Here is a 14,583-nt window from a genome sequence, read left to right on the forward strand (position 1 = left end):
CTGTCCTCAGATGTTTCCTGTACTTAGAGAGAGATCAGCAAGAAAAAAGGGCCCAAGGTGGGAGTGTGACTGGAGCAGAGAATGGACAGGGAGTAGGAGCTGTGTTCAGAGAGGCTGCTGGACCCACGTTATGCAGGGCCTCAGAGGCTTTGTCTTTTACTTTAACTGTTAAGGGAAACTATTGGGGTTTGAGTAGAGGATTGTCATGGTAAGACAGGATCACTCGGACAGTGATGTAGAGAATATGCCAAAGGTGAGCAGGGGAGGATGCAAGGAATAGCTAGGAGCAGTTGTAGTAATCTGGATGGAAGGTGATGTTGCCTGGGACCAGGGCGGTAGCTGATGGTGATGAAAAATGGTCAGGTTCTAGATATGTTTTGAAAGTGCAGCTAAAAGGATTTTCTGACAAATTATACATGGGGAATGAAGGAGGGTTGAGTATGAGTCTTAAGATTTTTGGCCAGAGTAAGTGGAAGGAAGCCATGCATTGTGGTGGGGAAGAGCCGAGGTGGAAGGCAGGCCAGAGTATCTGGACTTCTATTTGGACATGTTGAGCTTGAGATTTCTGTAAATATCCAAGTAGAGATTGTCAAGAAGACATAGATTAATGGAACTGGAGTTTAGGAGAGAAGTCCATGTTGGAGACGTAAATTTTTTTTTTTTTTGGAGACATAAATTTGAAAGTCCTCAGGGTATAGATGGCATTTAAAGCCATGAAGTGGGATGAGATCATCAAAGGAAGAAATGTATATAGAGAAGAAAAAGGTGTGGAGAAAGAAGACAGCCTGAAGGGGGTTCTAGATAGTGAATAAATGCTAGAGCCACGGACTACAGGCCTCAGGACAAAGGACTTCTGAAGTGGGGGAACCAAAGTAAGTGAACTGAAAGGACGAGTCATATAGAGTTACTCTAAGATTTGAAGTTGGAAAAATGAACCAGCAAAGGCAAGTGAGGAAGAGAAGAACCAACCAAGTGAGAGTAGTGTCCCAGAAGCAAATGAAAATAAGGTTTCCAGGCAGAGTCTCATCAGCTGATATGCTGCTGGTTGTTTAAAAATGACCATTAGATTGAGAGTCCACCTACCGATGCAGGGGACACAGGTTCATGCCCCGGTCCGGGAAGATCCCACATGCCATGGAGCCGCTGGGCCCGTGAGCCATGGCCGCTGGGCCTGCGCGTCCGGAGCCTGTGCTGCGCAACGGGAGGGGCCACAACAGTGAGAGGCCTGCATACCGCAAAAAAAAAGACCATTAGAGAGGGAGGTTATGTTCCTGTTTCTCCCACTTCTCCCCAAATGGGGGCTGTTACCAGATGCTGGGAAGAAAGATTTTGGAGAAGGTGGGAGCACAGTCACATGCTGGAGCAATGTCCTTGAGTGTGTGAGGGGGTGGGGTCTAGTACACAGGTCGAAGGCCTGACATAGACAGCTTATCCACCATCCAGCTCATCCGCCCTAGTAGAAAGGAAGCAGCTATGGTGGACGTGGAGGCTAGTAGGTAGATAGATGTGGGAGCATGTGGATGGCTTTTATTTTCACAGTGAAATTGGAAGCAGTGCCATTAGCTGTGAGTAGTAGCTGGAGGTTGAGGAGAAAGTGTGAAATGGGCATCCCAAGTGGGAGTGCATGGCCCTGAGAGTCACTAATTGATAAAAGATCAGAAGTAAATACATCAACATTTTAAAAGTTGTGTCATGGTGGTGGGATTCTGCATGATTTTTCTTTTTCTTTCGTTCCTTACATGCTTTTGGATGGATATTCATCTTGTAATCAGAAGAAAATGATTCATAAAACAGACATATTCCATGCTATACTCAGTTCTCTCAGAGGCAGACTCCATGTCTGATTCATCTTTGTGCCCTGCTCCAAATGAATGAATGAGTAAATACGGCTTTGGAGTCTTCTCTAGTACTGTGGTTTGAGAATTGGGAGCTCAAGATGACTCATTATTAAGTCTGATGATACCAGGTGATAGAGAGGGATGAATCACAAGAAATTCATATTGCTAGTATCATTTGGTACCACTATTTTGAAAATTATTTGGCATTTCCTTATGGATTTACCAGGCCTTCCCCTCTACATACACAATACATTTATACAGGAGGTTTTTCAAAAATGTTTACGGCCCCACTGTTAGAGCAAACTCTGAGCACCACGAGTTCCATCAGCAGAAGAATTAGGGCTGTTGTGGTATGGTTCTTATAGATTGCGCACAACAATGAAGAGGACCAAACTACCGCTTCAGGCAGTGCAAGGATGACTCTTAGATACTTACTGGGGGCATAAACAAGGACTTGAAGCTTCTTAAGAGTGTTGTGCCATTTTTATAAAACTCAAAAGCAAGCTGTGTGTTTTCACGTCATGGTTGCATATAATGAAACTAAGAAGGCAGGGGAATCGTCTCCACAGGGCTTCTGGGGAAGAAGGCAGTTGGATGGGATGAAGAAGGAACAGATATTAGATTCAGGGCTTTGATACTTTTTGCAAGTTGGAGGTAGGTTTATAGATATTTATTTTATTATGCTCTTAATGCTTTATAATGGATGAATCAAATTATATTAAGCAAAATGTTATGTATAGGAAATAACCATAGGGCAAACCCAAACCTATGAAGAAGAGAGAGATACATTCTGTTTCTGAATAATCTTTAATTTACAGTTTGATCTGTAAATCTTTATATACTTAGCAAGTTATTGGTAATTATAATTATGCATATAATATAAACTTCAGTAGCTTAGTGTTTTTCCCCCCTTTTTTCCATTTCTTATTGGAAGGTTAATCTATTTTAAATGTATAAGTCTTTCATTCAAAGATTTTTTTGTGATATGGTTAATATTTAATTCTTTACTTGCAGAAAGTGGTTAAGACTATCTGGGAAAGGAAATCATATTATTTAAATAGAAACACTGTAATGAACCACTTAAACACACTGACTGTATGTCATTATAGGGTTACTGACTTGACAGAACTTCACAATCAGTACTAAAGGCTTGTGAATATTCATGAGGAACCAAAAATTTGCATATTCTCCTTTTTATTTTCTAAAGGCAGAGTCATTCTTACTAGGGTAGATGGATTCAAATTTCATCTGAAAATAATACATATGATTTTGCAATATGTTATATTTTTCTTAATGTAGTTAAGTTATTACTATGCACTCATGTTCTATTAATGGAAAATACTTTGATTGGATTCTCATCTCGAGGAGGAGTTGTTTCAGAGCTGGTGTCCGCTATTATGTAAGAGGTGAGATTAATTTTGTCAGCACGATTTGGTACTGGGTTATATCTATCTCTAATTAATGTTTGGCTCATGGTAACATGAATGTAACCTTTTGTATTTTATTTGTTTCATTATCATTTGATAGCCTTGCTAAATATTTGTCTCCTGCTTCATTATGATAATTAGGTAGGTCTTCTGTACTTTACTCCAGCTACTGTAGTTACATTGCAGATGTTAATGAGACACTGTAGGCTGCTTCTTACTGCTTTAAGAGGAATTGATCATGTTATTTGCTGGATGTCTGAGAGCATAGCTGAACTCACTATAGTTTTCAATAACCTAAACTCATATCAGAAAGTATTTTCTTATATTGCTCTTGGTTTCTTTGCATGTATGAAGCTAGACATTTGGACCTTATGCCTTCAACTTTGAAGATTTACATTTGAGCATTTATTCTTTAGGCTTTGTGCTAGCAACACGCTAATTTGCTTAAACGAAGCTTTTAAAATCTGTATTAGAAGTTACTGTCATTATGAAAATGAGTTTCCCGAACTCTGTTTTTTTTTTAAGCCAGAGTATATCAGAGTAGAATCCTATGGACCCTTAGGTAAATCATAGAAGTTTTGGGCCAGGAAGTTGTAAAAGTCATTTGGTTAATCTCCTTTAGTATAGGTGATATAGCAGAGGAAGAAAGACATTTAGTGAGTGACCTGGCCAAGATCACACAACCAGGATTAGAGTTAGCAATGCCCTTGTATCTAGATTTTCTTGGTTGGAATCATGTTTTTTAATTAAAAGTTTTGAATTGGTAATGCAGTCACATAGATCAGGCATCAAAGGTATAAAAAGATATGCAGTTAAAAAATATTTCTCATTTCTGACTTCGTCTGCTGCATCTTACCTCCCGACCAGCTGATCTGTTGTTAGTTTACTTATCCTTCAGATAATTTTTATGCTATTCAAAGTATGTTCTCCTTCTTTTGCAGACAGTGGTTGTATACTGTGTACATTTTCTTGCACCTTGGGTTTTTTTAACTTATATATTGGAAATCGCTTCATAAAGATGTCTCGTACGCTCACTCGCTCTCACACACACAATCTCACTCTTATTCTCAATCTCACTTTTTAAAATAACTACTTTAAAATAACTAAAATATTTTATTTATTTAAAATAATAAAATATTATTCCTTAATGGGAATTCTGGACAGAACCAAGTATAGCCCATGCTTCTGACAAGTAATTTTAGAACGTACTGAGAAGGCATTTTATTGCTGATTTGACTATAATTTTTTTCCCTTCTGTTAATATGTTAACAGAAACACTGATGTTATATGTTACACCTCAAAACGTTATATGTTTTAGAAGTACGTCAGATAGAAAGAATGTTGAGAAATATTTGAGATCATTAAAAATCTGTTGGGTTTTTTTTTTTTTTTTTTTGTCCTAATTGAGTCAGGGACTCGCTTGAAAGTTGCCTTTGCTTAGCAAGCTTTTCTTATGTAAACAAGATAGTAAGGTAATGCTTCAAACATTTGAAAGAATTAACCAAATCAAGGATAAATATTTAAGAGCAATACTTTTCAAATTAGTTTTTATGGGTATATTCATGGAGTTGTAGAAATTGTAGGATCATATACAGTTGTGCTTTCATTTTGGTAATTAAAATTATACGCATCTGCTGGACCATTTGCATAATTATAACAAAATACTGTTAACGTAATGGCCCACATTTGCATTTAATATTGTGTTTAATGGTGTTAACTTCCAAAATTGGGATCTATGGGTATACTGTCAGAGGTTTTTGAGAACTTGTTTTTTCTTTAAAATGTGTCCAAAATTTGAGAAACACTGTTTTAGAGGGATTGTGTATATATAAACAATTGGTATATTAAATAGCAGCCGACATTACTTGTTTGTTACTAGGTCGTTAATACTCCCATTAAGCCTGTTTAAGTGAGTGAGCTTTGTGAGCTTTCTGATGGTGGGCTATGCATTTGTTTGAAATTTAGTTTTCAAGTTAGAGTGAATTAGTGAGTTTCTGATGTTTTTCTTATGTAATAAATATAGTTAATTTTTTTCCAATTCAGGAATTGATTCTGAAGGCCATGCAGCTAACTTTGTAGAAACAGAACAAATTGTGCACTACAGTGGGAGCAGAGCTTCATTTGTACAGGCAAGTTAACGTGTCTGTTAGGCAGCCAGCCAGTTGGTCTCTTCTACTTGGATTGTAATTTCCTGACATATTGTTGAAATTTCTCTCCTTTTTAAAGTAATATCGTTGTCTACAATATGGAAAGAGTTCACCCCAAACAAGGATATTCCATTAACCTGGCACTCAGTTGCTGACGTTTTCTGCCCTTGAATTAAATAAATCCCTAAAGGAGAGGGTAGGGTAGGAGGTGCAAGGGTTATGGAAATGGAGCCTCTGGTCTGCTTAATCCCTTAGACTTCTTCAGGGCAGTGACGACAGGACAAGCAGCTGGCTTATGACTGACTTTACCTGCCTTGCATTCATTGTGACATAATATCTGGGTTGTGGATCACTTACTGCTCCAGAGTATTAATGGCTAAAAATATTTTTAAGTTCATAAACATATTCTTTTGAGAATGAATAAAGCAATTTCTAGTTTTATTATAATGCCAAATTATATACCAGATGTAACTTGGTAATTTTTACTTGTAGATAAAAATTGATTTATTTTAGAATTTAGGAGAAACACAACTGTCTACTACACAAGTGCATGTATATAAAATCAGAAAAAGTCCTTTCCAAATGCATGCCCCAAAATACGAGTTTTAGGAGCTGGTATGCATGGATTTCTTTCATAGTTAGTAGATTGCATTTTTATTTTTTCTTTTGCAGTCATTGATATTGTATATACCGCTGACAATAAGGTGAGAAAAACAAGTTTGTGCATATGTTTCTTTTTACATATCTTTTCTTTTCTTTTAGACTCGAGGATCAATACCACTTTACTGGTCTCAAAGACCAAATCTCAAGTACAAACCACTGCCACTGATCAACAAAGTAGCAAATCATGTGTGTATCTTCCATGCTTTTTTCATTGGCTATAAATAGAAGCTTAGTGGCATTATAGTTTGCGTATAGAGCATGTATTTATTTCTTATAAGTCAGACTTCAACATCTTTGAGGCCTTTCTCCTTGGTTCTGGCACTTAGCGAGCTTATAAACCAAAGGGCTGTGTATGTGGCATGTTAGAAATGTGGAAAAACAAACTGAATGACACGGTAAATTTAGATTTTAGAGATCTCAGTAAGATTTGCAGTCTTACACTGTTTAGAATATTTAGTGTATTCTGTTTGACATGCTCAGAAATAAAATAGTAATATTGTAGCTCAGAGTAGAATGGCTTATAATTTCTACTCACTACATGGTATTTAGAATATCTAGAAGACATAGTCCACCTTAATGTCATTCTCTTGAATATAGAGATAGGACATTTAAGGAGACACTTTTAAACATCTTATAAGTATTCTTATAATGTAATCTGGTAAAGTATATAACTCTTTTTTTCCCCCTCTCTAGATGGATGGTTTCCAAAGGCATTTTGATTCACAAATAATTATTTATGGAAAACAAGTCATAATCAATCTGGTATGTTTCTTACATTTTGGGGGGAATAAAACCTTAGCATCCTTTTTTTTATTAAACAAAATTTATCATTTTAACATTTTTAAGTGTGCGACTCAGTGGCATTAAATATTTTACAGTGTTGTGCAACCGTCACCACTGACCATTTCCAGAACTTTTCGTCATACCAGACAGAAACTCAGTATCCATTAAACAGTAACTTCCTATTATCCCTCTTACCTCAGCCCCTGGTACCTCTATTCTACTTTCTGTCTCTATAAATTTGTCTATTCTGGGTATCCCATATAAATTGTATTGTGTAATATTTGTTCCTTTGCATCTTATTTCCCTTAGCAGAATGTTTTTGTTTATGTGGCTCCAAGTTACTTTGTAGTGTCCTTTCATTTTTACTTGAAGAACTCTCTATAGCATTTCTGGTAGGGCAGGTCTAGGGATAATGAACTCCCTTAACTTTTGTTTATCCAAGAATGTCTTAATTTCTGTCTCATTTTTGAAGGACAGTTTTGCCAGATATAGAATTATTGGTTGACAGTTCTTTTCTTTTAGTACTTTAAATATATCATCCCATTGCCTTCTAGCCTCCAAGGTTTCTGAAGAGAAATTGGCATATAATTCTATTCAGAATCCCTTGTATGTGATGAGTCCTTTCTCTCTTGGTCCTTTCAAGATCCTCTCTGTCATTAAGTAGTTTGATTATAATGTGTTTGGTGTGTTTCCTTGGGTTCGTCATATCTGGGGATTGGGCACTTCTTGGATTTGAAGATCTATATCGTTCATCAAATTTGGGAAGGTTTTTTGACATTTTCTCTTTAAATAATCTCTCTGCCCCTTTCTCTCTCTCTTCTCTTTCTGGGACTCCCATAATGAATATGTTGTCTGTTTGATGGTATCCCAGAAGTTCCTCAGGCTCCATTCAATTTTCCGATTCTTTTTTCTTTCTGCTGCTTCAACTTGATTATTTCTTCTGTCTTATACAAGTTTGCTGATCCTTCTTTCTTCCTGCTCAAATGTGCTGTTGAACTCCTCTAGTGAATTTTTAATTTCCATTTTGTACTTCTCAGCTCCAGACTTAACTGTGTGGTTCCTTTGAATACTTTGTTTCTTTGTTGATGTTCTCATTTTTTTCATATATGGTTTTCCTGATTTCCTTTAGTTCTTCGTCCATGCTTTCTTTTAGCTCTCAGCATATTTAAGACAGTTACTGTGAAAGCTTTTTGTTATTTATTTACTTAAAAAATTTTAAAATATTTATTTATTTTTGACTGCATTGGGACTTTGTTGCTGGGTGCCGGCTTTCTTTAGTTGCAGCGAGCGGGAGCTGCTCTTCATTGTGGTGCATGGGCTTCTCACTGTAGTGGCTTTTCTTGTTGTAGAGCGTGGGCTCTAGGCACACAGGCTCAGTAATTGTGACTCGAGGGCTCTAGAGCACAGGCTCAGTAGTTGTGGCACATGGGCTTAGTTGCTCCAAGGCATGTGGGATCTTCCTGGACCAGGGCTCGAACCCGTGTCCCCTGCATTGGCAGGCGGATTCTTAACCACTGCGTCACCAGGGAAGTCCTATTTATTATTATTTTTTAATTTAGCCACGCCATACGGCTTTCAGGATCTTAGTTCCCCAACGAGGGATGGAACCCAGGCTGTGCCAGGTCCTAACCACTGGACCACCAGGGAATTCCCTGAAAGCTTTTTATAAATAAGGCTTCTGCAGGGATGGTTTCTATCAATTTATCCTTTTCCATTGAATAAGCTAAGCCTTGTTTTCTTGTGTTTTTTGGTATGCCTTATGATTTTGTTGTTGTTCTTGAAAACTGGGTATTGGATGTTTATAATGTAGTAACTCTGGAAGTTAGATTCTTCTTTCTCAGGGGTTTGCTGTTTTATTTTGTTTTTGTTTTGATTATTGAATGCTGTAGTAATCTATTTGTTTTGAGACTTTTCCAAACTTTTTGCAAAGACTGTTCCTTGTTGTGTATGCTCACTGAAGTCTCTGTTCTTTTAAGCTTGTTTTCAGCTAATGTTTTGACAGAAATTTCCTTGAATACAAGGAACTGAAATAGACAAAGGAAAAAACAAAAAAGAGAGAACAACCCCATCTCCTAATCTCTGCAGACTGCTTCTGTGTTGGAGCAGTCCTTCACTTATTTAGTTAGGCTTGCTCTGAACGTAGGGATTAGCCTGAGGTGAAGGCTTAAGGTCTTTTCAGGACTTTTCTGAGCATGCATCTTGCTTGGGTATGCATATGGCTGTCTAAAACTCTCCGTATACGTGGCTGCTTTTGAGTATCCTAATTTCTCAAAGAGTGTCACCCCAGCTGCTTCTGCAGGCTTTAGATGGTCTATTTTATGTCTCCACCTGAAATATCTTGCCCTAGGCGTCTTGGTTTATAGTCCTCTTGTAGCTTATATGAGCAGTGTGCAAATAAGGTCTGGTCTGCTCCGATTTGTGGAGGGGGGCTGAGAACTGTGTTGCTGCTGCTTAAGCTAAGATCGTCATTGCACTGGGGAAAGGATGAGATAAAGGCAAGAAAAATGCTACAGAATTGTCCTACTATTTTGAGGATGGCTTTATCTTGATTGGACATTTGTCTGGTTGCTATAAACCTTTGACTGTTTTCTAGAGCTCCTACGAAGTTGGCTTAGACAGCTTCTCTTTTTTCTGATGTTTTTGTGAGGGTATAAGAGCTTAAAGCTTCCTAGTCTGCCATTTTGCTGATGTCACTCTGTCCTTCTAATTAAACTTAAAAGAAAGCTATGGTGGGACTTCCCTGGTGGCACAGTGGTTAAGAATCTGCCTGCCAACGCAGGGGACACAGGTTTGAGCCCTGGTCCGGGAAGATCCCATATGCCGCGGAGCAACTAAGCCCATGTGCCACAACTGCTGAGCCTGTGCTCTAGAGCCCGCGAGCCACAACTACTGAGCCCACGTGCCACAGCTACTGAAGCCCAGGTGCCTAGAGCCCGTGCTCCACAACAGGAGAAGCCACCTCAACGAGAAGCCCGCACATTGTAATGAAGAGTAGCCCCTGCTCACTGCAGCTAGAGAAAGCCCGCGTGCAGCAATGAAGACCCAACACAGCCTTAAATAAGTAAATAAACAAACAAATATTTTTTTAAAAAGCAGGCTGTGGTGTTTTTAATTTTTTACAGGTTAATCAGAAGGGCTCAGAGAAGCCACTTGAACAGGCGTTTGCAACAATGGTGTCTTCCTTGGCAAATGGAATGATCAGGTACCTCACTAGAAATCTGTTGTAGGTATTTTCACAGTAGATGTGCAATGCATATATACGTAAGTACATAGATCTCTCTAGATGTATTTCAGTTTGTTGTTTTAAAAGCATGATTTTGTTAGCTTGAAATTTCCTCTGGCATAATTCATGTTGCAGAATAACTTCTTAACAGTTGAATTTTAATTTGAATTTTGTTAAAATTTAGCCCTTGATTAAAATCCTCTCCTTGAGGCTTTGTGTCGCTCTGCCCATTGGGTCTTGAATTTCAGTTACTCATGCTCGTTTGGTGTGGTCTGCCTGGTCCTGACCACCACACGAGCTGGAGCAATTTACTGTTGCATGGCGGCCTTGTCTGGAGCAGCAACTTGCCCCTCCTGTAAGGCAGCAGGCAATAGTTACAAATTCTGTGTAGCCTTGTCAAAAGAGGGGGGATCCTAAAACATAAACAGTTGCCCTGTGGAAATGTGCAGGGTAATGAGTCAGCCCATTTGGAGCTTCTGCATTAGGAAACCGGGGTAGGAGGTGGGGGTATACTGTGGTAGGAAGTCACAGGCACTGGGGGAAGACTTTAAAAGAAACGGTACTCGGTTATTTGGGGAGAATTTTTTTAACCTCTGGAAATTTTTAAACATACACAAAAATAGAATGATATAATGAACCTTTGAGGAAGAATTTAAGCCTATTGTCCAACTCAGAAACTCTAGCAAATTTATCAGACCCTTACTCCATGCCCATTTCTGCCTTCTCATAGTGGAACCTGCCCAAGCACACTTGGATGAGTCAGAGAAGTGATTCCTATCCAGGATGTGCCTCAAAATCCTCAGAGGAATTACTCAGAATATACCTAAGACCTGAAAAATCAGCATCACTGGGTTTAGAGTCCAACATGTCGATTCTGGAAAAAGTTTATCTGCTGCCTCCTTTGTACACCCCTGGTTAAGCCCCTGTCTGTGCTTCAGAGGGTTTCTGTAGGTATACTTACCTCCAGAGTTGCCTCTAGTGCTTGTAGCAGCAGCTAACTTTGAGAACTTGAGGCATAAGTCAGAGTCTAAAGTTATGCCCTTGGTGTTCCAGGGCACTTGGAGGTTACTTACTGCTAAGGAGTAAACACCCTAAAGCTATTGTTACCAAAATAGAATGATGTAAGACATTCTTAGAAGACACAAATGTAATTTTAACAAATGTAATTTTAGAAGGATACAACCTTAAGAATCCAAGTGCATTTATGTGCTAGTGAGCCACTTAAATTTTTCAGGCAAGTCTAGAGCTATGGTCAGAGCACTCCAAAAATAACTATCACACCACCACTTCTAATGGAGCTGCCTTTGAAAATGCTTCCCCCCACTCCCAGTCTTCCCAAAGTCTGGCATCACAGTTGGCTAACTTCTGTTTTTATACTAATTTCTAAGTACCCCATTCTCCCCTGAGATAACCATTGAGGTGATAGAAGCCCCTCTCTTGACCTGCTGGAAGCCCTCCCTACATTGATGTCCCTTCGGCCATTGGAGCCAAGGCTCCATGAGAGCAGACACCTAATCTGAATTTAACTCTGTAGATGAGAGTGTAATGTTCTTCTAGTCCTCCTCCTTTATGACTTGACTTGATCCCTGAATAGGAAGTTGGGTAGAAGTGGAATGTGTGAGAATCTTCATGTACCCTGGTGCCCAGGTTCTCTTCATTCTTTCTTCCTCTCTTGACTTTCGGGAGTTGGTTAATGATTTTTCCCCCTCTCAAGGGGCAGCATTTTCCAGCTCATAGTAGGGCACCTTCACTGTTAGATATGTTCTAACTTTGAGATTTATACCTCTTAAATATTAGGCAACTGAAAACAGCCCATTACAGATTGATGGACAAGAAAATTCTCTCTACCACATGTATGTGTGATGTATGGATAGTGATAATGAATATTTTGGTAGGATGAACAGTAACTAACCAGAATGGGGACCATCCTGCTTCTGTTCTTCTCACAGCCCCTAATACACAACAGACAGTCCTTGGACTGAATTGCATTTGACCATTTTGAACATCTTAATTGATCTGAAAATCAAAAAAAGACCCTATTCTTTGCACATGGGGGTAGAGAATAAATATACCGTAGATATTCAGTTGGACAAGGCTACTTTATATTAACATGCCTAATTGCTGTTCCTGAGCTCACTTCTGTAGCATTTCGCTGGGCTTCTTTACTCCTATCTCAGGCCCTCTAGAAAAACATATGAAGATAGAAGAGAGTGTGTGTGTATTTTTTTCCTTCAGTAGATATGAGCATGAGAAGGTGGGTGTGTCTGTGCATGCCTGCATGCGTGTGTATATGTGTAGTGGTAAACCCAGAGTGAAGGAGGCTCTACTGTTCCCAGGCGATGTGTATGTAGAGAGGAGGATCAGCTTATGAAGGTATTATTAACAGAAAGAAAATGAATAATCTTTAGTCACTTTCTGAATATCTTTTCTTTTGGTAGATATATTGCCTTTGACTTCCATAAGGAATGTAAAAATATGAGATGGGATCGACTAAGTATTTTATTGGATCAAGTAGCAGAAATGCAAGATGAATTAAGGTAAGCTATGTTATTTCCCTACAGAGGTTGAGGGATGAGGTAGGTGCATATGTTAATCATGTATATTATGCATTATCTAACAGACTTACAGATACAGTTCACTAGGTTGATAGCACTTGTCTATACTCTGATTTGTAGGGTTTTTTTTTCCCCTGAAAGATGAGACTTGGTAATTTTTAAATATTTAAAAATTCTTAAAAATGACCCAAGTCCAGGTATTTTCATATTTTTATGTATTATCTTCTACGCATTTACAAATTTTTATATAATTGAAGTTAGTTTGCTACTGTTTTATGTTCAGTTATTTTCACTAGACATTTTATCACATTTTGTCATTAGCCTACCAGGTCTTTGTAATGATAGCATTTAATGGCTTTTCTGTGTTCCATTTTGTCATAGTACAGTTTCAGTTAAATGCTTTTCTTTGCATCGGGCATCTGGTTTGTTTCCTTTTCTCTACCATGAAAGATTGTGCTGCAGTGAATCACTCTGGGTATAAATATATTTTTACTTCTGTTAAACTGTTTCCTGAAATAAATTCTTGAGGGTAGGATAATGGATCAAAGGGTCTGAATATCTTCATGGTACTTCTCATATGTGTTTACAGTGTTACTTACTGTGTGGGTTCATACATTCGCTGTACTCTATGCACATGTCAGTCTTTACCTATTTTTAAAGCCAGAAGTAGGAATCTGGAAACCAGTCTCATTTTGTTCTGCCTGTGTAGTTCTAATGCACTGTGTAATTTCAGTTACACAGTAACATAGTAAAACTTCTGTAGACATTTGCTCAGCTTTTTTTTTTTTTGTGGTACGCGGGCCTCTCACTGTGTGTTTATTATAAATAAATAATATTTATAAAACATGTAGTATTTAGTTTATAAGTACTAATGGGGTGCCAACATTCACATGCACTCTACATATACATACTCTAATCGAACTTCACCAGTTTGGCATGAACCTCATGTAGAGTTTTAGTCTAAACACATTCTTATAAGCCTTTTTTTTTTTTTTTTTTCTCTGCCACACCTCACGGCATGTGGGAACTTAGTTCCCTGACCAGGGATCGAACCCATGCCCCCTGTATTAGAAGCACGGAGTCTTAACCACTGGACTGCCAGGGAAGTCCCTTAAACCCTTAATTTTAAGGTCATGATTTTTAGCCCTCGGTGAATCTATTGTGTTTCTCCCTCACTTTTTGATTTTGGGGAGTAATTGCAATAAAATTAATATTATCTAGTATTCATTGTATTCTCTGTCCCATACACTCTGGCTAAGCACTTTATATGCATTTTACGTTATCTCATTTAAACCTAAGAGCGGCCTAATGGTGATGCTGTCATCTTCATTTCGTGGGGGAAAAAAATTTAGGCTCTGAGAGATTAGGTTAATTACTTAAAGTTACACAGCTAGTAACTTGCCTGAGGAGCTAAGGGTAGCAAACCAGTTGTTTGCTGCCAAAGTCCATGCTCTTTACTGCCACACTGTGTCAACATTGTCAAATTTTTGAGTTCATAGAATAATCTGAACAGATTGTTAAAAATGACAAACACAGGAACTGGTAACCATGGTTGGCTCCAGTGCAGATATCTGGGTGGTTCAGGGGAGAAAGGAAAACGGATTTTTCAAATAATACCCTATTATACCTTATAAATTTAGTACTATTTGCATATATTACCCTTCTTTTTTAAATTAATTCATTTATCTATTTATTTTATTTTTGGCTGCGTTGAGTCTTCATTGCTGTACATGGGCTTTTCCAGTTGCAGCGAGCAGGGGCTACTCTTCGTTGCAGTGCATGGTCTCATCACGGTGGCTTCTCTTGTTGTGGAGCACGAGCTGTAGGCACACAGGCTTCAGTAGTTGTGGCTCGCGGGCTCTAGAGCGCAGGCTCAGTAGTTGTGGCTCCTGGGCTTAGTTGCTCCGCGGCATGTGGGATCTTCCCGGACCAAGGCACGAACCTGTG

At 38.6% G+C, this 14,583-nt stretch overlaps 1 protein-coding gene across 2 annotated transcripts in view; it reads left to right on the forward strand.

The window, feature by feature from the left end:
• The window catches only part of SACM1L (SAC1 like phosphatidylinositide phosphatase), a 57,219-nt gene that overhangs the window by 32,864 nt on the left and 9,772 nt on the right, over positions 1 to 14,583 (forward strand). For both annotated transcript variants that reach the window (XM_024765256.1, XM_024765257.1), the window contains 6 exons: positions 3,143 to 3,244; positions 5,309 to 5,394; positions 6,175 to 6,261; positions 6,769 to 6,837; positions 9,981 to 10,060; positions 12,520 to 12,618. In XM_024765256.1, the coding sequence (XP_024621024.1) occupies positions 3,143 to 3,244; positions 5,309 to 5,394; positions 6,175 to 6,261; positions 6,769 to 6,837; positions 9,981 to 10,060; positions 12,520 to 12,618 (523 nt within the window). The remainder of the gene's footprint in view (positions 1 to 3,142; positions 3,245 to 5,308; positions 5,395 to 6,174; positions 6,262 to 6,768; positions 6,838 to 9,980; positions 10,061 to 12,519; positions 12,619 to 14,583) is intronic.

The sequence above is a fragment of the Neophocaena asiaeorientalis genome, unplaced genomic scaffold, assembly GCF_003031525.2.
Source record: "Neophocaena asiaeorientalis asiaeorientalis breed wild unplaced genomic scaffold, Neophocaena_asiaeorientalis_V1.1 scaffold409, whole genome shotgun sequence".
NCBI classification, from domain to species: domain Eukaryota; kingdom Metazoa; phylum Chordata; class Mammalia; order Artiodactyla; family Phocoenidae; genus Neophocaena; species Neophocaena asiaeorientalis.